This window comes from Monodelphis domestica, chromosome X (assembly GCF_027887165.1).
Source record: "Monodelphis domestica isolate mMonDom1 chromosome X, mMonDom1.pri, whole genome shotgun sequence".
NCBI lineage: Eukaryota > Metazoa > Chordata > Mammalia > Didelphimorphia > Didelphidae > Monodelphis > Monodelphis domestica.
In genome coordinates this window covers 33,935,366-33,962,514 of record NC_077235.1, presented here as the reverse complement: position 1 = coordinate 33,962,514, position 27,149 = coordinate 33,935,366, and the positions used below count along the sequence as shown (strand labels likewise).

The window sequence follows — 27,149 nt, the reverse complement described above, 5'->3', positions numbered from 1 at the left end:
TAGGCAATGGGGGTCACCCAGCTAGGAAGTATTTGAACCCAGGACCTCCCATCTCTGGGCCTCAATCTTGATTCACTGAGCCACCCAGCTGCCCCTGAGAAATTGGCTTTTTGACATAAGTATATTTTGAGGAACAAATAGTTTCTTTTATGTAAAAAAAGTTGATTTCCCCCCTAGAAATCACATAGAAATGAGATGCTGAAAAATCTGCCTCACCTTCCTAACCAGAGTCCTTATGGCCCCATGGAACATGGAAGTTGGTCGGGGTTTTAGCGTCCGGCCGGTCGAACCCCAAGGCCCAAACTTGGAAGGTCCCTGTGCAGGGGGAGAGACTTGGCCAAAATCAGTGGTCAAGAATCAGGCTTGTACGGTTCATCATTCTCTAAGTCACTGCAGAAGGGAGACTTGGATTTTCTTGAAGGAAAAAAAAGAAAGTAAATACAAGTGTCTGAATTGAGTGAAATTCGAGATAAGGGAATACATATTTCACCCAGCAAGGGCTGGCTTACTCTTTATTTGATCTTGATAAAGATAAAGCTGAGGCAATATTAAAAAGAAAGAGAAAGTTGAAAGTACAAGTAAACAGTGAACATTTTGTGGGTAGTTTTAAATGATATTTCAATTTTAATAAATCGAGTCGAACAGAGGGAAAGGGAACTCCATGGGCAGAGTCGCTCCCTTGAAATTCTCCATATTATTAATTAGGAGAAAGAAAGGTTTCTTAATGGAGGTCTTTGTGAAATTGCTTCTTCTCTGAGGAAATCTCTAGGAAATCGCTTGTCTCTTGTGTGTTTGGATAGAAAAGCTCTGTTGTAATACTGAATGGTTTCATCATGAAATTGCTCATGTTTGCTAAAAACAAACACCGGCTACCATGTTTGTCTTATGTGCAGAAGCCAGCCTCAGGTGAGTTATCACTTTGAAGTTCACTCGGTTAAGCAGGCAAATCCTCCTGGCACAGAAATGACCTGGTCATACCGTTAATGCTAAGGTGCCACCAGGAGAGTTTAATCAATTATTGCCAACGTTAGCTTATTGTCTCGGGAATTCCATATTGAATCTCTGTCAATTTTTCTCCCTTAAGTGTATGGAATAATGGAAATGATGCTCCATTTGGAGTTAGGAAGCCCTGGGTTCAAATCCTACCTCTATCACTTACTAGTTGTGTGATCCTGGGCAGGTCACTTACCCTCTCTGAACCTCAGTTTTCTCATCTGTAAAACAGGGTTAATACAGTTCTGTGGTCTATAAAATAGGGTTAATACAGTTCTGTGGTCTGTAAAATAGGGTTAATACAGTTACGTGGTATAGCGCATAGAGCCCCGGAATCAGGAAGTCCTGAGTTCAAGTATAGCCTCAGATACTTTCTGGATGTGCAGTCCCAAACAAGTCACTTAACCACCAATTGTAAACTGGTGATAATGATGGTGATGACCTACCTCCCAGGATTGTTATGAGGATGTCATTAGATAAGACCTGTAAAGCACATGACTTTGCACAGTGCCTGGCACATAGTAGGTGTTATGCCTTCAGCGTTATAATTATTGCTGCTGTTATTATTCTATTCCTTGCAGGGTTGTTGGGAGGTTCAAGTGAGATAACATATGTAAAGCCATGTTATAGGGTCATGCAAGTGTAACAGGGTGTTGGCGCTTCATGCCCCCGACCTCTAAGATAGAGGCACCTGCTTTGGGGAGAGGCCATCTCTTCAGTAGCTCAGTCCCCTCTCCATTCCCATAGCTCCCAGCCTTGTTCAGGTCCTACGACCTCCCGTGGTCTATTGCCACTGGTCACTCTGCCTCTGTGCTCTTCCCTCTCTAGGCCCGGGGTTCTTTTCTGGCTAGTGTCACACTTGGGCCCAGCTGGTAGGCCTGTGAGCATGCTACAAGCATGGCAGAGGGATGAACTCAGATCTGTTTTTGTGGGGAAGCCTTATGGGTTCCGTCTCAGAATTATGGGTTCAAATGTGTATCCTAAAACACAGAGGATTGTGGTTATCAAGATACAGTTTCCACTCAAGTTCACCGATCACTTGAAGTAGAACTCCAGATTTGTTTGTGGATCCCGAGTTGAGGAATCCCCTTGTTCCAGGCCATCTTTTAACCCAGCTCTCTGAATTATCTTCCTCTGGCTCAGGTTTGCTTGGATCACTTCCCTGTTCACAAACTTCCAGAGCCTCCCTCTTTCCTGTAGGATTAAATGTGGATTCCTTCACCTAGCATTCAGGGCCCTCCACAATCAGGGCCCCACCTCCTTTGCTAGCTTTAACTTCCCAAAAGAGTCCACTATGCATAGTTTACATTCTCATCACACTGATTTAATTGTCATTCTCCTATCTCACCATGCCCTCTTCCACCCCTCTTACCTTTGCCCAAACCACTCCTGCCTGCCCTCCCGGTCTACTACCTCTCCCATGTTACCTCCTCCAGGAAGCCTTCCCATATTAGATTTCCCCCAGCCAAAAGCGATGGCTTCCTCAGAGCACTCCTACATGATTTCTGGATTTCCCACATGAACACTTCTGCCTGTTACCTGGGCACTTGACTCATACCCACTCCACTGATATTCGTGACTTTTTCTTTCTTCCTTTTACTCCTATACTGAATGCGACTTTGGTTTTCTTCCCTCCCCCCCCTTTTTTTCTGTTTACATAGACTTCTTGGGCAATTCCTGCATTTTATTCTCCATTTTGAAACTTCACCAATAATGACTTGGTTCTGTATTAAATTACATTCCTCTTGTCAGCTTTCATTGGAAAATTTTGGATAGAATTATCCATTCCTAGCATAAGGAATTGCTTCTAGTAATAGTATTTGAATGATGTTTTGTTTTAAGAAAAACATTCAGGGCAGCATGTTATGGTGGAAAGACAGATGAGCTGGGAGGGAGGAGGTCCCTTGATCTGGCTCTGGTCCTTGGTTTCCCTATCTGTAAACTTGGATCCATAACTCCTGCATTATCCCCTCCTGCAAGACGGTTGTGAGGAAACGGCACAGCAGACAGCAGTACCATAGGTTTATGAGCTAGGATGATGCCGAAGGAGATGCTATCTCTGTTATATGAGAGAGCATGACGTTGACAGTAATAACTTTGAGGAAGAAAGGCAATGCGATTGTATCATCGCTACATTTCAGTCTTTCCCTCTGATGGACCCATCCAGCCAGAGAGGCTCCAAGGGCTCCCAATGTCAGGCAAAGTGCTTCAGTCTCAATGTCTAGCCACCGTTGGATGACCTCCAACAATGAGACGCTTACTACCTACCATGGGAGACAGCTCCATTTTTGAAATATTGCTTTAAGTGTTAGAAAGTTCTTCCTCACATTCAAGTTGAAATCTGCCTCACTGTAATTTTGGAAACTAAGCAGAGGAAACCAGGAGAGACACTGTGTCTAAGGTCACACAAGGAGTAACGGGTAGAGCCAGTATTCACTTGGACCCGGCCATCCGTTTGTTGCTCTTTGGTTTTGCCTTCTGGGCACATGAAAAGAAATTCCTAGATTTCCCCAAGCTCATGTGGCTGGTTGAACTTGAAAATAATACTAAGATATCAGAAAAGCAAATTTCAAATGAATTCCGTGCTCTGCACCATTGGCCGTCCTTTTCAAGAAGGTTTTTCTGTTTGCCTTTAGCTTTGGCCTTTGGGATTGACGTCCACTGTTCATGGACCCTAAGGTCAGCCTAGTCTGACCAAGGGATCAGCGTCCTGCTTTGGGCAGCCAGACTTGACTAATCTCTCTTCCATATTTGCTGGGTGTTCCTAGGACCTGTAGCCAGCTAGCCAGCACTCAGGGCCATTTTCAGTTCCACTAGAAACACTTGGATTACTTGAAAATGCCTCAGACCAGTGGATGCTTATGAAATAGGAAATTTGATCAGAAAATAGTTAACTTTAAAAAATGACAGGGGGCAGCTGGGTGGCTCAGTGGATTGAGAGCCAGGCCCAGACCTGGGTTCCAATCTGACCTCAGAAACTTCCCAGCTGTGTGACCCTGGGCAAGTCTCTTCACCCCCATTGCTCAGCCCTGTCCACTCTTCTACCTTGGAACCAATACACAATATCAATTCTAAGATGGAAGGTGAGGGTTTTTTAAACAACAACAACAACAACTGGGCCCAAAATGCTCTCTGAGAAACTATATTCAAAGGTTTGAATCTAGACTTTAGGCCATCTAATACTGGAAGAAACTTTATATGACATTAGATAAGTTTTTCAAATTCACATTTGAACCCCCTTCTTGAAAGAACAAAAAAGCATTTATTAAGTGCCTGCTACTATGTGCCAAGCCCTGTGCTATATGGGTAGAACAATTGCTAGTGCCTGCTCCCAAGAGGCTCACAGCCAGTTTGAAAAAGACAGCCCCCCTAGGAAAGTTCGGCTGCAGCAGGGACACTACAAAGGCCCGGATGGCCTAAGGACTCAGAGGCTAAAGGGAACCCAAGATATTGGCCATTTCTTGATGTTGTCTGGAAAGCATCATCCCTATCCTTCCGCCAACCAAACACTACCTTGTAATGGAGTTACCCATTGAACTTTGGGAGATTACAAGCCAGCCTCAGATCAGAATTGCCCATATGTTTAGACATACAATGTTGATTTCAGTGTCTTCGTGCTTCTAATGAATGTGTTTCTCCTTGGGTGACAGATATTTGCTACCAATCCATGCTGGAGTATTGTGTAGTCTGGAAATAAATTCTGCATAATGAATGTCTTTAGCGTTAGCAGCTTCTTCAGGCAATGGGCCAAATGTGTTCAATTAGTGACTCACCTTCCAACCGAATTTGGTCTCCACATCTCCAGTGGGAGTAAACCATGCAACACTAACTGGAATCTAAAGGAACCTTTTTGTTTGCTTTACGTACCATTTGGAAGAGGCCATTGCCAGGGACCGTCTTTGAGGGAAGGTTGAGGCTTGAAATATTTATCTTTGATTGGCCAGGACTGTACTGTAATTTCATAGCAACCTGGGTTATATATTGACTTGTTTTCTTCCTCTTTGGCATTAGGGCCCCTCCCATCATAGGTTACCTACCCTTTGAGGTGCTGGGAACATCAGGCTATGACTATTACCATGCTGATGACTTGGAGTCTCTTGCCAGGTGCCACAAACAAGGTAAGTTCCCATCTTCCTAGCCTGTAAAGGAAGTACTTTAGGGTCTTTTGGTTCTTTTTTCTTCACATGTTCTTTTCACAAAACTCTTGATGATGCGCTGAATGTCTTTGTTGGATCATCATTATCACTGAGCATCGTTTGTTGGTATATTCATTGAGATGGTCCTTTGGGCTGGGGGGTTGCTTTGTTTTTCCCCCCAATATTTCTTTTTAAATTTGGGGTTGGTGGGGTTTTGGTATTTGTCTCTTTAGGTTTTGGTACTTCGGGGTTTGGGGGTTATTTCCATTTGTTTTCATCTCTGGAGAGGTGGTGCGACCCCGCTACTTCCCCCCAGTGCTGGAAATGGGGGCACCAAGGGATCCGAGTATCTGTCCCACTTGAACTGATGACAGGCTGTTCCAGATGGGGCTGGAGCTTTCTTTATCAGCCAAGCGATAAGATTCACTTTCCTGTCAGATAATGAGAAAAGGGGCCGTGGCATCAAAATCATTTAAACTCGACATTTTCTCTTTTGTCAATGTTTACATTATAATATGTAACATCCTTTGCGCTGCACTTTGTATTGCAGATCCAGTTATACAAATGTCAGGCAGGGCTCCTGGAAGATGGCTTTGAAAAGCAATCACAATAGGTCTTCACAGCTGGAGGCATGGGTGGGGGGAGAAGTAGCTTTCAGTGACTTGATAAATTGATTCTAGCAGTCCCCAAAGGACTTTCCTCAATGGGCCAAGGTAGTGGGGCTAGAGATGATGGCGCTCAAGAGGGTGCCCAGACAATGGAAAAGTCATGGTGGAGAGAAGGGCCTGTTCTTACCGAAAGGATTCTCTTTCCAGTTCTGCCCGTAGCCATTTCTACCAAGGGGGCGGGTCCTCTACAGCAAAAACAACCACCATGTTGCTAGGACTTTCCTTCTAGTCATGCCAGGATCAACTCTTGGATAACAAAACCAAGAAAGCATTGGCTCCGAGGCAGCGGGGGACTGGCCATTGTCATATTCCCATAATTCAGAATGTCTGAATCAAATGATATATTTTGCACACACAGACTTTTCCAATAGTAAAATTTATTGTCGAGGCCAAAAGGAAATTTAAGGAAGCTGGAATTTTCTAGAAGGCCAAAGGAAAGGTCTGTTCTGTGAATGATGAGATTGAAATAAATAGGATTTCTTGTGCATCTGTTAGTGGAAAATGTAGACTTGAAAGAATTCTGCTCAGTCAGAATGTTGCCAAGTTCAGAGGGGCCGGGCTCCATTAATGTGAATCTTGACTGGAGCCCTGGAGGTACAGTAGGCTTCGGTGCTCATGAAGGAAGGAAAAATTAACCTCGAATTTTTCCTGCTTGTGCTATTGACACTATGAGCTTCGCATTTTTATGTTTGCGTTTTATTGATTTTAGGCGGATTAATTCATTTTAGAAGTTACCGCTATGGACAGGAGAAGCAGCATAGCATCAGGTTTCAGGAGCCAGCCTCAGGGCCAGGAAGACCTAGATTGGTGGCCCACTTTAGACACACCCTGACTGTGTGACCTTGGGCGAATCCTTTACCTTTCTGTGCTAGTTAAACTGATGATCCATCTTAATAGAGGGAATTTTCCTCATCTATCAGTCTCCCAAAGCAGTGAAATCACAGGTCCATTCCCTTTCCTTCTCCCACCATGGGTATGAGAAGCTTCCCAGAAAAATGTGCTATTAAGAAAAACTCAGGATTGCTTGTCAAACCAGGGCCATTAGGTTGGCCTCGATGACTCTTAGGGTCTTTCCAACTTTGTAATTTAACGATTCCATCAACCTGCCAGTAGAGTTTCCCAATGGAAGGTGGCCTGGGGACTTGGGATGGTGAAGGAGTGTCTGGTGGTAGCAAATTGGTGGGAAGTTCTGGGCTCCTCACCCTCCATTCATAAGACTGCCATTCTATTGTAGTGAACACAGAAGGGGCTGTACCAGGGCCTTGAACACAAGATCTTGGCAAACAAAGCCAGCCTTGTCAAAGAAGGACACTCCCCAATTGCTAGGGCTTTAATGGCCAACCAGGGCAGGGAAAACTGCCTTCCTTTTTTCTTCCAACTGGTTCTGTAGAGATTTGGGGCATTCGGGATACACGAGGGGTGACTAAAATCATGTTTAAAAGCACAGAAAATGGGGGCAGCTGGGTGGCTCAGTGGATTGAGAACCAGTCCTAGAGACGGGAGGTCCTAAGTTTAAATCTGGCCTCAAGCCACTTCCTAGCTGTGTGACCCTGGCAAGTCACTTGACCCCCATTGCCTAGCCCTTACCAGTCTTTTGCCTTGGAGCCAATACATAGTATTGACTCCTAGATGGAAGGTGAGGGGTTAAAAAAAAGCACAGAAAATGATTGTACAGGTAATAATAATTGATATCAAATTGCTCGCCATCTTGGGGAGGGAGAGAATTTGGCACTCAAAAAATGTGAAACTGCAAGGTAAAAATTGTTTTCGCATGTTATTGGGAGAAATAGTGTTTCAACGGCAAAAGAAATCTACAAGAGCTCCCATTATATGGTTGCGACCAAGACAATCTGGAAGTGCCCAGCTGGAGGGGAACAAATTTAGAGTTCCAAGGGGCCTGCTCCTCTCTAATGGCTTCTCAAAGTCTTGTCGCCAGCTAAACTAGCTACAAGGAGGGAGGGCTCCCTATGTTTAGTAACATGCAACTGTCCGGGTGGGCCGCCCAGAAGCCTCGGCCTCGGGCCTCTGCTTTCTCAGGTGGGCCTTTGATGTCTGAAAGCATCATGCAGTAATGAAAAGTGATTGTGAAGCACCTCTATTAGTGGCACTTCCACCCCTTATTGCCCATCTGCCTTGGGGGGAAGCTCCTAAGGGAAAAGAGCATGGCTTCTAAACATGGCTGCCAGAAGTAATGAGAGCACCCTGATGAAAGGGAATGCCAGCAGACAGCCTGGCCATTCAGGGGCGATTTCCTGAGCGCTTCTCATGCAAGATAAAGAATTCGAGATGACTGGTCCTGCCGTCGTGGCACTTATAATACAGGAGGGGGTTGAGATAAGAATAAAGCTGTAGTCATAAAATAACCACTCACCACACAAAAGGAAGCAGGAGAGCATTCAGGCCTTGGGAACAGTGAGTGCCAAGGGGCAGAGGGAAGCAAGGGAGATGAGAGTGCGTTGGAAGGAGAGAAGGGAGTCAGTCCAACTTGGAGGGGGGCATAGAGTGGAGAGAAGGTGAGAGGATCAGACTGGAAAAATTGGGTGGCACCACATTGTGGAAGTCCTTGAATGCCAGGATGAAGAGTTTGAATTGAATGAGATTGGTAATAGGGAGCTACTGGAGATTGGAACGAAATAATGGCCTGGCCAGATCTGTGCATACAGAAGATTAGACGTGAGCCCTGAGGACCTGTTAGGAGGCTTTTTCTACACTCTAAGCAGGTCACTGATAGGAACTGGAATAAGGTGGGGAGGGACAGAATACCACAGGAAGATAATTCAACATAGCCAGTTCTTGCTTTACATTCTGCAAATTCAACTACACTAAGGAATCCTGAAAGAAGTCCATGTTCCCCCAAACACCTGCGTTACCTTGACTGTACAGGATTGTCCTGCCCCTCTGCTGGGCACTCCGGCCTCCCCCCAACAAAAATAAGCTAAAAAACTGCTTGAAGGGAAAGCAGAAGAATGGGGATGGGGAGAGAAGGCCACCCAGCCTGACTGGAGGCTTGGCTTGCGCTCTGCCTCCACTCACCCACCAGCAAGTCTGACTTCCGTCTGTCTGCTCAGGTACTGCCACTCCACATTGTCCGTCTTCTCTCGTCTTTTTCCACGTCCGGTCCCCACGGCTCTGCCCCTCTCTTTTTCTTCTTCCTTTGACCAGGCCCTCCGGTGGCTGGCCCCAGCCCCAGGATTCCTCCTCCCACCCTTGCTCCTCTCTCCCTGGCCCTTAGGTGTCTTTGAACCATGTACCAACTCCCTGCTTCCCTTCTCTCTCTTCCCCATGTTTGTAGGCAAAATCACATTAGACAGACTATGTAGAAGAATGATCCTCATCACCTAAAGCCAGAACTTGACTGTGTGTGCACGTGTACATATGTGTATGAGTGCATGTATGTATATATACACATGTGTGTGCACCCATACATACGTACATATGTGAAGGTAAGAGAGTGTAAAAAAGTGATCACAATTAGATGAGGTTAATAAAGAAAGACTTTCTCAGGGCTTGAAATGGATCTTGAAGAAAACCATGGACATAGTTGGAGGGTAAGAAATTCAAAGGACATTTTGGATAAAAATTCCATGGAAAACACACTTTGGGGAATCTGGTTAATTATGAATTTGGAGACCTTTAGAAAGATGGACTCCCAAAATCCTAGCACAGAAGAAAACGGGCATGAGAGGAAACCTAGCTTCTAGTGCCAATTGCATTGTTCACTTATTAGGTAACTTTGGGCAAGCTACAGGCCCCTTTGAGCCTCAGTTTGTCTTCCTATTAAATGAGTATTTTGAAATATATCATCTGTTAGCTCCTGCTGAGATTTGCCATTATATGAGTCTTTGAGATGCAGTCCTGAATGGAAGAAGAAGTGATGGTTTTCAAGGCCCTTCCTCCAGCTTGGTGAATTCATCTGCCAGTGGGAAAGCTTACTGTTCAATTTACCAGTCCCAGGTGACTTTGAGCATCTCTGTGTGTGGTGGTGGCAGCAGTGGAAGGTTGGATAATCCAGGGACTGCTTTGCTTTGGGATGCTTTACTTGAAAATGAGCTCCTTTTGGGGGCTGCTGGGTAGCTCAGTGGAGTGAGAGCCAGGCCTAGAGACGGGAGGTCCCAGGTTCAAATTTGACCTCAGAAACTTCCTGGCTGTGTGACCCTGGGCAAGTCACTTGACCCACATTGCCTAGCCCTTACCACTCTTCTTCCTTAGAGCCAATACATAGTATTGATTCTAAGGCAGAGGGTAAAGGTTAAAAAAAAATAAAGTAAATGAGCTACTTTTGGCTTTTGCCACAACTTGACATCGGTAGTAGACAGTGAGGAGGACTCTTGTCTGTCCGTGCTGCAAATTAGCTCATCTCAGCCACAGGGTAAGCAAGGAAAGGCCTCCAGGATGATATTTCTGCTCCCTTTGGTCTCTGCACTGTGCCACAAATAAATGCTCAAAACACCGAGATATGTATTCTATTGACGTAAGAAAGGATAATGCTTCATTGACGTCTTTTGATATTTACAGTTCCCAAACAACCTTACATTAAAGTAATTTAACACTCTTAGGGACTCTCCTAATGAATAGCAAAGTGCATTTTCAACCTCAGCCCAAGATATAATATTATGTGACAAAAAAAGCAACAATAATGGGGTTTGAGTCCTCAAAGCACTTGGGTCTGAATCTCTCTAGTCATCTCCTCCGTGTATTGCCTTGGGGGAAGCCACATCCCCTCTCTGGGCCTCAGTTTCCCTCTTTGTAGACTAATCAGGTTTTATTAGGTTATATCCAAGGTTCTAAATCTAGGATGGGAGATGGGTACAATTCCAGGTTACAATGAGAAGTGTATACGGTATTTGTGGACCATCAGGAACTCGATTCAGATGTGCAATCTTATGATCTCTCTGTCTCTTTCTCTCTTTTTTCCCCAAATCAAGTGATGCAGTTTGGAAAAGGAAAGTCCTGTTACTATCGGTTCCTGACCAAAGGCCAGCAGTGGATTTGGTTGCAGACTCAATATTATATCACTTATCACCAGTGGAATTCCAAGCCTGAATTCATTGTTTGCACACACACTGTAGTGAGGTAGGAAATTTTACTTAATGCTTTCAAAAGGAAAAAAACAACCCGTAACCTCTGTGTTTGTCTATTCACTTTTCCCTTTTGGCTAGAAGGTAAATATTTTACCATCTGTAGGGCTTAAACTGTAAAACTAATTCATGGAAGAACTTGGAAAATTGGCATGTCATACTTGGCTTTCACTTCTTACTGTCCAGGTCATTGGAATGCAAGTCAACCATGGCCGCAGCTGTTAATGCTCCATTGGTGTGAACAACAATGTCGTGTGGAGGCATTAATCACAGCCATTGTCTCTTTCCTTCAGATGGTTTCGATATTGGGGAGGGGGTTACTAGGCCCAAAGAGAAATCTGAAAGTTTTCCTGGTTTTTTGGACTGAAAGCAGTTCGTTTCAATGGGTCGGCAGCCTTAGGCTAAGGATATCTTTGGATCTGTACATTGGTGCCAGCTTTCCGACTGAATCGACTGGTCACTTCTGTCAAACAACTGATAATCTCGTTACAAAAGCAGCAGCCAGGGGGCAGCTGGGTAGCTCAGTGGATTGAGAGCCAGGCCTAGAGATGGGAGGTCCTAGTTTCAAATCTGGCCTCAGACACTTCCCAGTTGTGTGACCCTGGGCAAGTCACTTACCCCCATTGCCTAGCCCTTACCAGTCTTCTGCCTTGGATCTAATACACAGTATTGACTCCAAGACGGAAGGTGAGGGTTTAAAACAACAAAACAAAACAAAAAAGCAGCCATTGGCATGTACAGATACCTATGTGCAAACTATCTTGTGGTTTTTACAGTTCATATGAGAGGGTCTATTAGGGATTAATGCCATCTAAAGTTATGTTTACATGATGTTGAAACATGCAATCAAATCTCCAGGTCAGTAAGAAATGGAATCTAATTGAGTTGGTTGACATTTAGAGACAGTATCCAGAAAATTGATTAAATCGACTGGAGGCTTTAATGCCAAGTAAAGACTTACCACTAAAACCCGACATTCTTTGTAAATGGCCCACATCTCCATGTTTACATATGGAGGTATATTCAGACTGTGCACATTTCTGAAATCAGAAATGCACAAATTCAGAGATACTGAAATAGAGAATGGAGCATTTCCTTTGTCCTTCCCTTTTTGAATGAGCAAGTCCCTCCCATTTCATTTCTTGGCTTCTGTCTCCATCAGGGGACTCACATATGTCACTGCACTGCTAGCTTGCTCATTTGTGGTCTTATTTTTCATGTGTGTCCTGGCAGTCCCTGAAGTATAGATTCCCATCCTTGGAAACCAGACAGTTTTGCTCTCTGATATTCTCCAGAAACTCCTCTAGCATGGAAATGCATTGCTGCAGTGATACCTTCTCTGTTAGTAAACTTGTGTTTATGCTAACATCGCTCCCCTCCGAACAACTCTAAAACAATAAATATTGCTTGAATGAGCCAGGGACTAGTGGGAAATAAACTGTCTGCCATGAAGATGAGGCTAGAGTCCTACTCCAGCCTGGGGGATTCTCATTCTGAGGCGATGAAAAGGAATTGCTAATGTACCAAAGAAGGGAGAATCTTTAGACTTCAAGTAAAAACAAATCAAATTTGGGCCCAAGTCATTGTACTTTTAAAGATTAAGTAATGGAGAGTTCACCCGCATGCCATCTGGTACCACAATCAGGGAGGCAGTGGGCAGACAACAGCAGCTGCTGTCATTAGCCCTAATGAGGGTACCAGCCTCTGGCCCCATCCAAGGCTGGCTGTTGGTGGCTTAGAAAAGCAGAGATTGCTCAGCCTGGAATCTGGCATCCCTGGACCAACCCCTGCACTATAGGGCTGATGATGTTATAAGAGAACTACAGAGACAGAGACAGATAGATAGAGAGACAATATTTTTGTTAATTTTCAAAAGAACCTACAGGTCCTAGAGAAGGGAGGGAGAGAGAGAGAGGAGAAGAAGAAGAAAAAGAAAAAGAAGAGAGAGACAGAGAAAGAGAGAGAAGAAAAAGATGACAGAGAGACAGAGAGAAGAAGAAGAAAAGGAGAGAGAGAGAGACAGAGAGAGAAGAAAAAGATGAGAGAGAGAAGAAGAAGAGAGAGACAGAGAAGAAAAAGATGACAGAGAGAGAAGAAGAAAAAAAGAAGAGAGAGAGAGAGAGAGAGAGAGAGAGAGAGAGAGAGAGAGAGAGAGAGAGAGAGAGAGCCAGATGAAACCCAGTCTTGGTTGAGCAGGGAGGCTATGAGGAGTCTAGTTACCTGTGTAGTTTTCCCTGTGTGTTGTGTAGGAGTGTCATTCAATGGGCTGTGTAGTCATCTAAACCACCTAAAAATGGCAGAGTCCCTGGCTGTGATGATTCTTGGCCACATAGCCATGTTCTTTGTAATCCCTTCTGTGCCCATCCCTATTCAGACACTGCCCCTGATGCTGGCCCACCAGCTGAGTGACCAAGTCACTTTCATTTCCTTCTCTAGAAACTAGGGAAGATAACACCTATAGTACCTATCTCCCATAGTTGTTGTGAGGCTCATAGGAGATAATGTATGGGATGTGAATCCATTACATAAATGCTATCTCTTAGCATCAGATTGCTTTGACTGCATCTGGGAATAAGGATTAAGCTCTAAAGTGCCACTGAGGGAAGCTGACTATCTCTTTCTGTTTAGTCATGCACAGATTGAGGCCAAAAGAAGACAGGACCTTGGGCTGGAAGAGCCATCAGTATCAGAAATGGCCGTTGCACCCTTTAAGGTACGTAGATGGAAAGCCACAAAGACTTTTCCTGGGATACAATTTCATACTCTTTCTTGTTTTGGGGGTGATTGGCCATTCCAGATCTCAGCTCCAAGCCCCTGTGTACCAAACTAAGTCTGATGACTTAGGGATTCAAACTGAGGACATTTAATGAAATAAATGGAGTTGATGGAGTTAGATTCCCAAATGGCTGCCACTTTCAAGACATCTCCTGGAAGTGCTAGTGCCAACTCAATGAACCCTTCTTTGTCCCCAACAGAGCAAGATAAGGACACATTATTTTACCCACAGATAGGTGCTAGAAAGATTGGTAGTAGTGGCAGGCTTGATGGTGATGGCGCTTAGGCCCAGCAACTAGGGAGAGACGTAGAGATCGCTTTTAACGTTATTTGGTACAATAAGAGTAGCAGTCTCATACGGACTGACTTCTTTATGAGCTGAAGCCTACGATTTTCCTCATTCCCTTAGTTGTCAATGTGCTTCTCCAAAATAACTGTGTTGATTTTGTATATATCTTGTGTTTGATTATCTGTGAACACGGCATTGCCCTCTAAGAGCATGTAGGTTCCTTGAGGGCAGGGATGGTCTCACTTCTGTAGCTTGTACCCCCAGTGCTTAGCAGAGTGCCTAGGTATACAGTAGGTACTTAATAAATGATTTTTGGTCAGAGGATGCTGTTGGGCGTCTGTTGGGATTGCGGGACAAAAGGACTATTTTTCCTTATGTCTCTTTGATGGTTTCCACATTCCCAACCTTCCTCTCTTGATGCAAGCTGCCTTACTCAGAGTCTTTGTGTAAGTAGCATCACCATGCTGCAGTCCACAGTGGCTTCTGGGAGGGGCATCCAAAGAGGATTTTCCTCCAATAAGGAAGACTTTCTCAGCTCCAAGCATTATGAGGAGAGGATCCGTGTAGACACTCCCAATTATTTCAGACTAGCCCCTTAAGTAGCCTAATGCTTCATTAAACCTAGAATATGTCCTAGGATTTCTTTATAAGGATTTCTTCCTCATAAATTCATTTCTTTTACTTGTTATTTAGGCCCATGTAGACTCATCAAATTTCTTGAGTTCAATGTAGTAAAAATCGGTAGAAACTAGGTCCTTTCCTTCAATGCAAAGCTCTATAGAATGGAATTTGTTGGCTAACATTCTTCTGAGAAGTAGGAGAATTGTTACCCACTTGTCTCTCGGGCTCCTCAAGTCAGGTGGGATCTTAGTACGTGATGACTGGGGCTAGATGCCTTCGAGCTCCTCAAGAGGATGGCTATTTCCCCCAATCTATTTCTTTTTATTTATTCTTCAGTTACATGCAAACAAAAACATTTTAACTGTTTTTAAAATTCCGAGTTCCAAATTCTCTTCCTCTCCTTGAGAAGGCAAGCGGTATGATATAACTTATGCATGTACAGTCATGCAAAACATATTTCGGTATTAGCCGTGTTGCAAAAGAAAAAAAGCACAGACCAAGAAACCAAACAAACCAAGAACAATCAAGTAGAAGAAGGCAGCTTCGGTCTGCATTCAGACTCCGTCAGTTCTTTGTCTGGAGGTAGAGAGAGAGCATTTTTCATATAAGGACAGCTATTTTTAATGACAATTCAGCAAGTGGTCATTAAGCTTCTGTGCGGGGAAGGGACTGGAATGTTTGGATAAGACTTGGCGCTTGACCTCAGAGAGCTTATCCTATGACAGTAGGACAGTACTCAGACACATTTCCCATAGGTCTCTCTTTACCCCTTGATGTCCGTGGGCCTTGTGTTTAATCTGGGTCTATGTGTGCCTCCTTGTCTAAGTCCATGCCCATCCAGATACCTTTAGGTTGAGAAAATGTAACCCTAATTTGAGACATTCTGTGCAGGCTTCATCTTTTCCCCTGTTTCAGATGACTGTTACCAAGTCAGGGTGAGCTAAAACAGAGGTGTCAGAAGGCAGGCCATAGCACAGTTAGGTCTGAACTAGATTATGTAATTGGGAAATAGTTAGCAAAAGAAATAAAAACACAATAAAGCAGAGATAAGATTACATTTTCAAACTAAGTCAATATGTGCCTGGCCTGCAGGGATCCTTCTGGAGAGATTAGTAACCTCATTTCTATTTGAGATTGATACACTGAGCTAAAACATTCTAGGAATAAAGAAATGTTGAGAAAGCTTGGGCCTGGCATTCCTGGCCACAACTTTCCTGAGCTCAGGGGTTCTTTACCTTATTTTAAATCAGAGATCAGTCTGGAAAAGCCCATTTCCCCCTTTTCAGGAACACATTAAAGAAAATACAGAAGATTACAAAGGAAGTGGATTATGCCGATAAACTTTTATCAAAGTATTAAAAATATGGGCAGCTGGGTGCCTCAGTAGATTGAGAGCCAGGTCTAGAGACGGGAGGTCCTGGGTTCAAATCTGGCCTCAGACACTTCCCAGCTGTGTGACCCTGGGCAAGTCACTTAACCTCCATTGCCTAGCCCTTACCACTCTTCTGCCTTGGAGCCAATACACAGTATTGATTCTAAGACAGAAGGTGAGGGTTAAAAAAAGTGTTAAAAATCAAGAGAAGAACCCCTGGACTTAAATGATCTTGGTTTAAAATCCTTCTACTGTGATCTGAAATCCATATGTGTTTGCTCAGTTTAGAAACCATTTCTTAAGCATCTGTTCTGTGAACAGAAGCATTTAGTTCACACCGCCTAAAAGCCACCAAGTGATAAATCCAGCCTTCTTGTCCTGGCCAGGGAGAGTGAATGGATGGGACTAATCCAAGGCAACAGTCCTTTGGTGGACTTTTCCCCAGTCTTGCTCTCTTCCTTCTCATCCTCTCCTCTAAACCTGTGGGCTTGGGTCCTGGCTATCCAGTAGGACAATTCATTGCCATCCTTTGTTTCTGCTGGAGTATCCTACTCAGATCCCATTGTAAAGGATTTTTGTTGGACCTTTAGACTTTAACCACTTGGTTATTATTGTCAATGGCTTGGTGGTACCATCCTTGTTTGAGTTTATAATGCCCATAATCTCTGCCCTTTGCCATTCAGTCATTTCAGGAGCTGCGTGAGTAGGAATGGTTTCATGGTAGGCACTCCATTGGTAGCAGCAATTTCCAAGATTGGGGAACTATTTGTGCAAGGTGTGAAAGAGCTAAAGAGCCCCCCTTTGGGTAGGCCGCTCTGTTGAGTTTGGGGGTTGGGTTTTTTCCCTAAAGTAAAATGTCGGACCATGTTTTCTCTCTCTCTCCTAAACAACAACAACAAAAATAGAATTCCAGCAGTTTCATGGATATCTCCCAGTGTGGAAGCAGCCTAGACATGAATAGAGAGGCAGCATCTGGTTCATCAGCCCATGCCTCCTGCAGGTCATCCCTCATGATGCCATCCAGTTCAGCACGTATGTATTGCAAGGATGGCACTTATGGTGTCGCCCAAGAAAATGCTGTTCTATTTGACTGTCTCTTCTGAATTTCCTAGTCTTTAGGGAAAGTAACTTTGTAGAGTCATTGCTGGGGAAGCAAGCCCACATCGAAAGTTGTTTTATCAGTGGTTAGAGTTAGCAAATGTAAGGTTTTATCAGCTGCCCCCTTTCCCTTATATCTGACATGGATTTCGAGTAGTTCTAACCATTCTCTGGAGGAAGAGTAGGAAGTCCTTTTGTTTGTTTAATTGTACACTTTGAGAAACTGGCTGCAGGTTTGGTTTGGTTTTTAGGCATTGATATCAGGTTGCTTTATTTGTTTGCTATTTCAGAAGCATTGCTGAGAACCTAGAGAGTTTATTCAATCGCTTCAGCAATAGTGGCAGTGGGGAGGAAATCTTTGTGCCCAATCCTGTCCAGTTCCACTGGGGCACAGCAGGTGTAACTCCTAGGGCACTGGTGCTTTTGGATGAGTTGGATCACTTTTCTCTTCTCGAGTTTGCTAACCAGTGAACTTACAGAATTTGCAAGCCTTAAATATAATTAGGTACGAGAAGGAATGTGTGATCTCTTTTAGGGAGGAGATGTGAGAAGGGAAATGGAAAATCCCATGGGCCTCTGCTCCTGGGACCTCTCCATCTCTAGTGGCTATATGTGTTAGGGAAGGGCAGCCAGGTTCAGCTGATGTCAGAATCTTGGGACTGTAAGCCCCATTTGAACTTGAGAAACTGAGTCTTCTGGACTCCTGGAGCTCTCTCCATTGTGCTACCTGACTGCTCAAAAGCTGTGGGTCTTCACAAAAGACCCTGGATGGGATATTCTGAATGTAGCTCTAAGTAAAAAAATGGAACAAGTTCCAGGTGGAAAGTTAAGCCTTGTTCAGCATAGGCTAAATTGTCAAGGCCTGAAATTGCCTTTCTCTGTGATTTAAAGTACCAAAAATGGTGTTAGCAGGATAGTGTGGACTAATGAAAGAGCATAATCATCAGCTCTTCTATGGCTGGAGGACCTTTGAGTTCACACTTGGGAGATCATCTAAACCTCCCAACTTGGTGAGGTGGGTAGGGACCTCATTTTACAGATGAGGAAACTGAGGCCAAGAAAAGACAACTGGTTTCCTCCAGGGCCCGTAGCAATTTAGTGGCAGAACTAAGACTGGAACCTAGGACTTTAGCCTCTAGACCCAAGGCACTTTTCTCCTCTGGCCTGCTTCCCTGAACGCCAGTTGTTAGTAGTCTGAATTGAAAATTCTAGGTAATACAGTGCAACTTTGCCATCTGGAGGTGAATCGTAAGTGGATTTGGCGTTCTCTTTCCAAGAATCATCTGCTAGATTTTTTTCCCAAGAGCAGAAATTCTCAAAACAATATTTTCTCTGCCTCATGTCCCTAGCTCAGGGCTGAGGCTACTGGAGAGTTGTACAATAGAAGAAGAGAGAATTAGATTTCTGTAGCACTGGGGACCAGAAAGGAGTTTGTGATGAGAATCTAGTGATACTTGTGTTCTAGGTATGAGCAAACAGATACAAGACTAGCTCATGCCTCTGTGGGTGGAATCCAATGGTGCCTTTCCATGGTCGCCATTTTCAGAAATGAGTTCTTAGTAGATGTTGGCATGCTGTGCAGAGGGAGTCCAGGTGCTTCTGCTTGACAATAGCTTGTCTCAAATTCACGTTCTCCCTCCCACTTTCCGGGACAAAGAAATTAGGTAGGACCAGCCTTAGTGGAGATTAAAAAGAACCCCACAAACCGTCCCATTCTTGTTCCTAATGCCCATCTCCTGATTTTGGTTTTTGCCTTTTGAATTTCTCCCCCTCAGCCGAATTGCCACTGCAGCCCCAAGAAGACAGTGCGACACCCATGAGTTGGAATATGCCTTTGGTCCCACCAGAAAAGACACTTGCTGAAGTCTTCTCAAGTGAGGTGGCCAGTAGCAGCAGCAGCAGCAGCAGCAGCATTAGCGTCAGGAGGAAGAGCACCAGCACCAGCACCAGCACCAGCACCAGCACCAGCACCAGCTGTTCACAGGTACCTCCCTCCAGACTGCTTGGGGGGGGTAGCTGCCATTCGCCTTCCACAGTAGTGGAACAGTCTCTGTATTATGGGAGAACAAACTTGTCCTGTCAGCCCTGAAATCCTAGCAAATCACCCCCATAAAAAACCTTTGGGGGCATCGTCATCACCCTTGTTCATTCCTTGATTGAACAGAAATGTATTCAAGTCTGTTCTGTATGATTAATCACTGGGCCTAGGTGCTGGGGAGTGGGGCGGAGGGGAGAGTAGTGGGAGGCAAGGGGAATACAGAGTCCCTGCTTGTCTAAAAGAACTTGAAGATCTAGTAAAATGTGCTAAATATGTAAGAGCTTGTATACTCTGGGAAGTCCAAAGAGAGAGCGAGAACCTTCTGGCTGGGGTGGAGGAAGTACAGGGTGGATCAGTGAAGCCTTCATGGATTCGGTGGTATCTGAGCAGGCTTGAGCAGGCTGAGGAGATTCGCCATTGGATGTCTGGCTATCATCTCCATTTCTCTTCACCCTGATTCAGAATTGTAATCTACAACCAAACAAGACACGTCAGGGAAAAGACCTCTTACAGCTGAATAGTTAAAGCTACCTCTTGCTTCCAGGAAAGGTGTAAGACAGCAAGCTTTCTTAGAGACCAACAGGGCAGACAAGCTTTGCATAGGCCAGTGTTCTCCATCTGGTTCGTTCTGCCCATCCCTAGGTAGAAAGTGGGAGAGAGAAGTGCTGAATTGGGGTAAGAATGGAAGTTGGCAGCAAGATGGGGAAGGTTGGCAGGTCTTCCCAGAGCACCTTCATTATCAGGCTTCAAAGACTGAATTTCCACAATATTAGATATACGTCCAACTTGAAATAGAAATGCCCTGTTGTATAGCTTGGCAAAGTCTGCATAATTGACCCTCTGCCTGCACAGCAGGGTAGAGGGAGGTTCTTGAATGGATTCCATTGGGTGAGTATTAATTCAGTACTTACTGTGTACGAGATTCCATGCTGGGTGCTAGATGAAGAAATGAGCCCAGAAAAGGTAGGAATGGTCCAAGGTCCCCAAGGGGGCAAATAGAGCTGGGCTACAGTACACCAGCTCTTCTGACCCTCATTCCAGGCTCCTTCCATCATACCCCTGCCTCCCTGTATGCTCTAGGCTCAGATTCAGAATTCACCGAGACCTCCCTAGCTCATATACTGTCTTGTTTTGTTCTCTTTTTGTTTCCCATCTATACCATTTATCTCCCCCAACAAAACTCTGCCCACCCACCACTACCACCCAGCAGGGATTGTGTTGGGGCTTCTACTTCTTTCTTTTCTTCAGTGGGCCTGGTACCCTCTACTTGGGCAGGCCATGTTGATTTGATATTGGACAAGGAGACAAATGGGCACGCCCTTGCTAAAGGCAAGAGATACAACGTGTATCATTAATTTCTGCCTCTTCTTTCTGCCCCACCCAGGGCCTGATGTTTCCTCAGATCTTCAATGACCAACTTGTTCCATACAGTGTGAACTCAAGGAAAATGTCCATGGTAACCTGTCTGCCAGAAGCTATGGTAAATAGCATTTTTCTTTTCACCTTTTTCCTTCCTGACGAAGAGATAGCCATAGCATGAGTGACATGGCATACTTGGAGAAGGGCCTTCTTTCCATTGTGGGGAGCGGTTTGTCTCTTATGTCTTTTTTTTAAAATTCAGGTGGGCAAGTGTTTCAAGTCTAATGACACTGGCTGTTTCTAGTTTACAGATCCCATTTAATTCTTGCCCAAACTGTTTATAAGCAGTCGGTCTCCTCCTTTAAACCGTGGGGTGGGGTAAAAGGTTGTTGACAGCCAGTATAAAATAGCTTGCTCATGGATAAACCAAAAAAGCCAAAGAATGATGGGGAGGTGAGGATAGGGAGGGGGAGGAGGAAAAGGAGACTTGGAATAGCTCCCATGCTGCATGGGAGTACACAGTGATGTTGGGCTTGGGCCACAAGGTTTGTGGGGGATCTGCATTCTAGGTGCCAGTGCGTGGGCAGCCGTCATCCCAGAACTCCTCTCTTGGAATCTGGGGATCTGAGCTCAAGGTCTGAGTTCAAGGCCTGGGTCTGACATTTCCTGGCCATATGACCCTGGGCCAGTTATCTTAACTCTCTAAACCTCTGGTTCCATGTCCAAAAAAGCCAGATAATCAGACTTATCCCTCATAGTGTTTTATAAAGCTTTCAGTGCTGTCACCATGTTTGCTGCTGCATCTGATCCCCTGCCCTTGTTGGGGGTAGCGGATGGGATATAGTTTTGAAGCAGCCTTCCGCTTGATTAGCAGGGAGGACTCAAAGCTTGAGCCGTGGCCTCCTCCGCTTCCGAAGGCGGCTGCTGAGAGGGGGGGAACAAAGAGGATAGATTCTGGCCCTTTTACATGGCAAACAGAGATTCCTCCCCCCCACCCCCAACCATCAAAATGCCACTTACATGATGATTCATCTAAATGTTCAGCAGAGAGGCAATTTTCCAAGATGAACATTAGATTTTTCAGAGTAAAAAGGAATGGTATTAACTGAACACTGTAATTTATATTACTAACAAGCGAGCCAGATTAGATTTTAAATTTGCCTCAGTGGTGTTTGTGACCCCATCTGAGAGCAAAACTTTGTGGATTTCTTTCCTGCCTCTTCGGATGGTGTGCTGCAATGGAAAATGCTCTGTTCTTTCAGTCCTGGCTCTGCTGCCAATGTAGAAGTCCCTTCTCCTCTGGGCCTCAGTTTCTTCCTCTATAAAATGGCGGGTGGTGGTGGAGGGGCATGGTGGCAAATTCTTTAAGACCAAATCTAGAGGCCATTTCAGCTGTAGCCTTGCTAGGGCTTAGAGCTGGAAGAGCTGGGAGTCAAGATTTGAAGCTGTGTCCTTTGGCTCTCCATTGGTGCTCTTTCCCATATAGTCCATCTCTTGGCACCTGCAAGACTGCCATTTCCCCAGCTCTTTGGGGGAATGAGTCTAAGATTTGCATCTGGAACGAATTGGGCACAGCTTTTTCAAACCTATGGTTTCTCTTTGCAGTCTGTCTTCCCTTCCTCAAAAGAGCTTGGGCCAATGCAGCAGCTCAAGGACAATCTGGAAGGACGAACTCTGGCATTACAGGCGGACATTGAACCCCAGAAGCCGGAACTCCACACCATCAAGGGGTGTCTTCAGAATGTGCAGGGTGCTGACTTTCAAGTACGTCAACAAGGGACACTTGGTTTCTTTCAGGCAAAGACACCATCTACTCTGTATCTCTCTGGCTCTGCCTTTGTGTACACTGCTATTCTCTTCAAGTAATTTGCTTGTGTTCTGCACCTTCTCATTTCTAGCCCCAGGTTCTAGTCCCACGAACTGGGAAAGAAGGCCCTTTCTCTGCTTTAGCTCCCATTCCATGTTCTTCCTTCTGAACGCCAAGGGGACTGGTCTGTGTGTGGGAAATAAGGACTCTGAGCCCCAACCCTGGCAGTTTTTCAAACACAAGGAAGCTCCTGGCCCAATTGTGTAGGTGATTCTAAGGGGTTCATTGACAAATCAGAAGCAGCCTTGAAAGGGAGGCATTTTTGCTGGCAATTTGTTGCTTTTTGAGTTGAGCCTGGCCAAAATAAATCATGGGAATGGTTCTACATGTGGCACAACCCTATTCAGTGCTGGAGGAGACAAAGAGTTTGGAGAAGACTCCATCTCTGCCCTTGTGGAGCAATAAGGTACAGACACTGAGAGAGCTCTTATGGATGATAAGTGCGTTAGAAGAAGAGAGTGAGAGCTTCCAAGGGTCTGAGAGAGCAAGTCAGCAGGCCTGGTGAGGAAAAATATCCCATGGGCGGGAGCATTCGAGTTAGACTTGAAAGGATGGGTGGCAATTCTGTAGGGTCTCATCGAGTGCCATGATCAAAGGCGTAGAAGAGCAGGAGAGTTCAAGGCTTGTTTGTAGGCAGGGATAGTCTGCTTTGCTGCCCTCTGGTCCAGGCGCACAGGTCACACTTCAGCAAACTCTTCCTAGCCTGGACTCTTCTTGAACGAAGTCATTTTCAAACTGTTTGACTGACTTTTAAGGGTCCCCTGGAGGCACAGTTCCCCTTCCAATTCAATCAGAGAACTCATTCACCACTCATAAAGGCATCCGCTGGGCATGGCTACATCTTTACAGTTAGTTTAACACCTCATTATCTTCTTTTTACTTTCTTTGATTGCATTCTGGGCTTTCTGAGCCTGGAGGGGGCAGGAAGTGACCAAAGACAAATTCCCTTCTACCAGCTACAAGCCTTGGAGAAATCAGGGAGAAAGGAGTCATGTTGGTTTTTCAGAAGCTCTGCCTTTTGAGGGGAGGGTGGCGGTGGTGGTGGTGTTAAGCTCCACACATGGTATCATAGTTAGACCCAGTTCAAGGTAATCCACACCAAGCTGCCCTGCAGAGAACAGTTCACCTTGTGGCCCAAAAACATTGCAAAGTTATCCATGATGAAAAAAAGGAGCTTCTTCTCCCAGCTTGGATGGGGCCACGGCTTCCTCTAGGCTCCATTATCAACAGGGTGCTGTCATTGTCTCTGGCATCATGAGAAAATGCTTGAGCCTCTTCTGCTGAGCTGTTGAGCCGGGTTGAAAAATGCACCTCCCTCATGTTTGTGTAGTGGTTGGAGGCCCTCAGTGTGGGTCCATTAGGCAAAGGAGCATCAAGGAATCCAAGGCGCAGGCTTCCAGGCTGGTTTCATTTGGTAGGTCATGGGGGTGGGCCTTAGAGCTCATCCAATACAACTCTTCCATGTTACAGGGAGGGAGACTAAGGCCCAGAGAGAGGAGAAGCACTTGGCCAGGGGCACAAAGGTAGACAGTGTTTGAAGAGAATTGGAACCCAACCCATCTTCCCTTTGCCTCATGCCTACTTTGGGGTTATTGTTCAGTCATTTCAGTCATGTCTGATTCTTCTTGACCTCTTTGGGTTTTTTTGTAGAGATACTGGAATAGTTTGCCATTTCCTTCTCCTGTGCATTTTACAGATGAGGAAATTGAGGCCAACAGGGTTAAGTGAATTGCCCAGGGTCACACAGCTACTAAGCATCTGAGGTTGGATTTAAACTCAGGCAGCTATGTCAAACAGGAGGCAAGCAGCACCTGGCCATTGGTCTGATTTTGTAGTTTGGTTTCCTTCTGAAAGGAGAGCATACCTATTAGCTCAAAGGCAGAGGTCATCTCAGAGGTTCATTTGGGCAATGAAAGTTGTCCCTGTTCAATTTTTTCCAGTAAAGATCTCATGTGCCACCAGCCTTCTTTCTGGTGAGTTTTCTCCCAGTAGCAGGCTCCCTCAGGAAGGTTTGCCAGCAAGCTAGATGAGGTCCATCCTGCCAGAGGGTACCTTTGTGTCTCGATAACTTCACAATTGGTATCGGGGGAGTCATTCTAAAGGAATTGCTCTGATATTTGGAAAACCACTTAAGATAGAGTAGGAGGAGGGGGTAGAGGTGATGTTGGTCACCACCAACAATTTGTCAGGAAGAAGGTTTGGAGGCCCATATTTGGTGGGTTCTTGTCTCCCCCACCCCATTATATCTTTAAGCCTCAGAGAGGTTAAATGTCCAGCATGCAGTTTTAAGGTTTGCAAAGTGCTTTACGAAGGCTATTATCTCATTTGGTTCTCGCAACAACTCTGTGAGGTGTAGGCTGTTATCCCCATTTTGAAGATGAGGAAATTGAAGCTTAGAGAGGCTAAATGACTTGTTCAGGGTCACATAGTGACCTGATATATTTACTTAATATGAGGGAGGATTGGCTCCAAATTAGTGTATCTAATCTCCCTCTGGCCCTTGGGTGGCAAGGCAGCCCTACTACTGCTCTCTAATTGTTTTTCTGGCCCCCCTAGCCAGACTTGTGCTCCTCTCTCTTCCTACCTTCCATGGCACCCCCTCCCCTTGCCTCATACTTCCTAAAAAAGCTGAGCTCCTATTCTCAGAGAGCTTCCCCTTCTCCTCTCCTCTTCACCGCACATCTCTGACAATGCCCTCTCTCCCTTCCTCCCTCCCTATCTTCTTTCAAGTCAGTCTCTGATGGGCCTTCTTACAAAGGCCATACACCCTTTACACATAGCTTTCATCTTCTTTTCCAGCAGATTGTCCCCACTATCATCCCTACTCTATATAATAATCTCCAATCTCTCCCTATTTACACATTCCTTCTCTGCTGCCTTATAGGTACCCCTTCATCTCCACTAGACTCAAAAAATTTTTGCTTGATCCTCCCATTCCCTCAAGTTACTGCCCTGGATCTTGCTTTCTGTTCTCTGATAAATAAATACCTTGAAAGAGTTGTTTGTTCTCTGCGGCTCTCCTCTCCTCTCATCATCCTTCCATTTGCCCAGGCTCCAGACCTATATTTCACCCTCGCCTCCTTCTTTAGTGCTCACCCTCTCTAGCCAATCAGGTCCCAGCTCTGTAGTTTCTATCTTTATAGACACTCTGGTGTGGGTCCTCATCACCTCAGGCTGGACTATCACAGTGGCCTGCATTAGGTCATCAAGTCTCTCTCTTCTGAAACGTGTGCACACACACGCACGCACACACACATACATACGCACACACCCATCACTCCTGTTCCAATGGGAGCACCTTGAGGATCAGGATTGTTTGTGCCTTTCTCTGTATCTCCAGCACTTGGTACAGTGCCTGCACACAGCCAGTGCCTAATAAATGCTTTCTGACTACTAGCTCTTACACTGATGTGAAGTGTAACTAATTTGCCCCTCCTTTTTTTGGCTGGCAGACGATTCAGTAACCCTGTAAAGAAGTCTCTCACCTGTACTAACTGGGTCCCCTCCAAATTGCTATTGTCCAATCTCAGCTGGGCTCTCATTGCAGCAGGGCAATCCTTTTATTCCTCCCTGATCAATTCCTGAGCTTACTGCCTACAAAAGCTTTTCCTAATCGTCTTCTCTTTTCTCCCCTTGCCTTCTGCCTCCCATCCTCTTAGCTGAGAACTTGGCCTGCTTTACCGGGAAGTCTGAGCTCCATTTTCTTCTCTTCTCTTTATTTCTGACCCCCTTGTCATTATTGTTACTCCCCGTTCCCTTCTTCCAATCTCTGACATCAATACAGCCCTTCTTCTTATGAAGGCCGCCCTGTCCCCATGTGGTCTTGAGCTTATCCCCCTGCCATCTTCTCCAGCAGATTGCCTCTTTAGTCACCTCTCTCCTTCACCCTCCAGTCTTCAAGCTCTCCTCTACTAGGTTTTTCCTTTGTGCCCTCAAGATAAGCTAAGTATGTCCCATCATTAAAAATTATCAAACGAGGTAATACTTGTAAAGCACTTAGCATGGTGCTGCCACATAGTAGACACTTAACAGATGTCTGTCCTGTTTTGCCTTCTCCCATTAAAATCTTCAGTAGACCTTACCATACTCTTGCTATTCTCCAATGACTCCCCAGTGCCTCTGGGACAAAGTGGAAACTCCTCTGATTGGCTTTTAGACCCCTTCATCTGCCTCCAAGTTCATTCTCCAGTCATCACTCGCCCTTTGTTCACTTTCTGGTCTAGCCAAATTAGCCTTTTCTGTGTTTCTCGGACATTGCTTCCCATGTCCTGTTTCCATGCCCCTTTGCTCCCCTGAATGCCCTCCCTGAAAAATTGGGCCTGTGTTGGTTGGTAATGGTTCACATCAAGGTTAATGCTAATTGGAAGTGCAGCCATGAGCTTTTTCCTAACTTTCCTCCCCCAGATGATATTACCACCACCTGCACCAATGAACCTCAAGCCTTCCAAGTCCCAGAAACCAAAAAAGGCGTCCCGTCGGCGAACCAAAGCATCCAAGACGTTAACAAAATCCAAACTTGCCTTGCTGGAGCCCAAACCTTTCAGAAGCTCAACTATATCCTCCATCCAGTTTCTCGGGGAGCCTTGCATTGTCCCCCACCAGGTGAGGTGAAGCCCTTGGTGTAGCTTGGGAACTGGGGGAGCACTCTGTGAACTTTGTTTTCCTGGGGATGTGGTGTTGGGGCCTATGGTTCTACCTTGTACCTAATAGTTGTTCCCAGCTGGAGTTCATGACTTACACATTTACCTACATATGCATTTAGCTTTTGGACAAGGAGACAGATGGCGTCCATGCAACATCCATGCATAGAAAGATGGGAGGGATGTTTCCTTCTGGAGCTGTGATGACCTGTCAG

The 27,149-nt window shown here is 45.2% G+C and overlaps 1 protein-coding gene across 2 annotated transcripts in view; it reads left to right on the top strand.

The window, feature by feature from the left end:
* Positions 1 to 27,149, top strand: part of PASD1 (PAS domain containing repressor 1) — an 82,538-nt gene that overhangs the window by 43,513 nt on the left and 11,876 nt on the right. For both annotated transcript variants that reach the window (XM_007507339.3, XM_056809480.1), the window contains exons 11-18: positions 5,005 to 5,111; positions 10,723 to 10,870; positions 13,504 to 13,588; positions 16,838 to 16,964; positions 18,806 to 19,014; positions 20,453 to 20,548; positions 22,033 to 22,191; positions 26,699 to 26,896. In XM_007507339.3, coding sequence (XP_007507401.1) covers positions 5,005 to 5,111; positions 10,723 to 10,870; positions 13,504 to 13,588; positions 16,838 to 16,964; positions 18,806 to 19,014; positions 20,453 to 20,548; positions 22,033 to 22,191; positions 26,699 to 26,896 — 1,129 coding nt within the window. The remainder of the gene's footprint in view (positions 1 to 5,004; positions 5,112 to 10,722; positions 10,871 to 13,503; positions 13,589 to 16,837; positions 16,965 to 18,805; positions 19,015 to 20,452; positions 20,549 to 22,032; positions 22,192 to 26,698; positions 26,897 to 27,149) is intronic.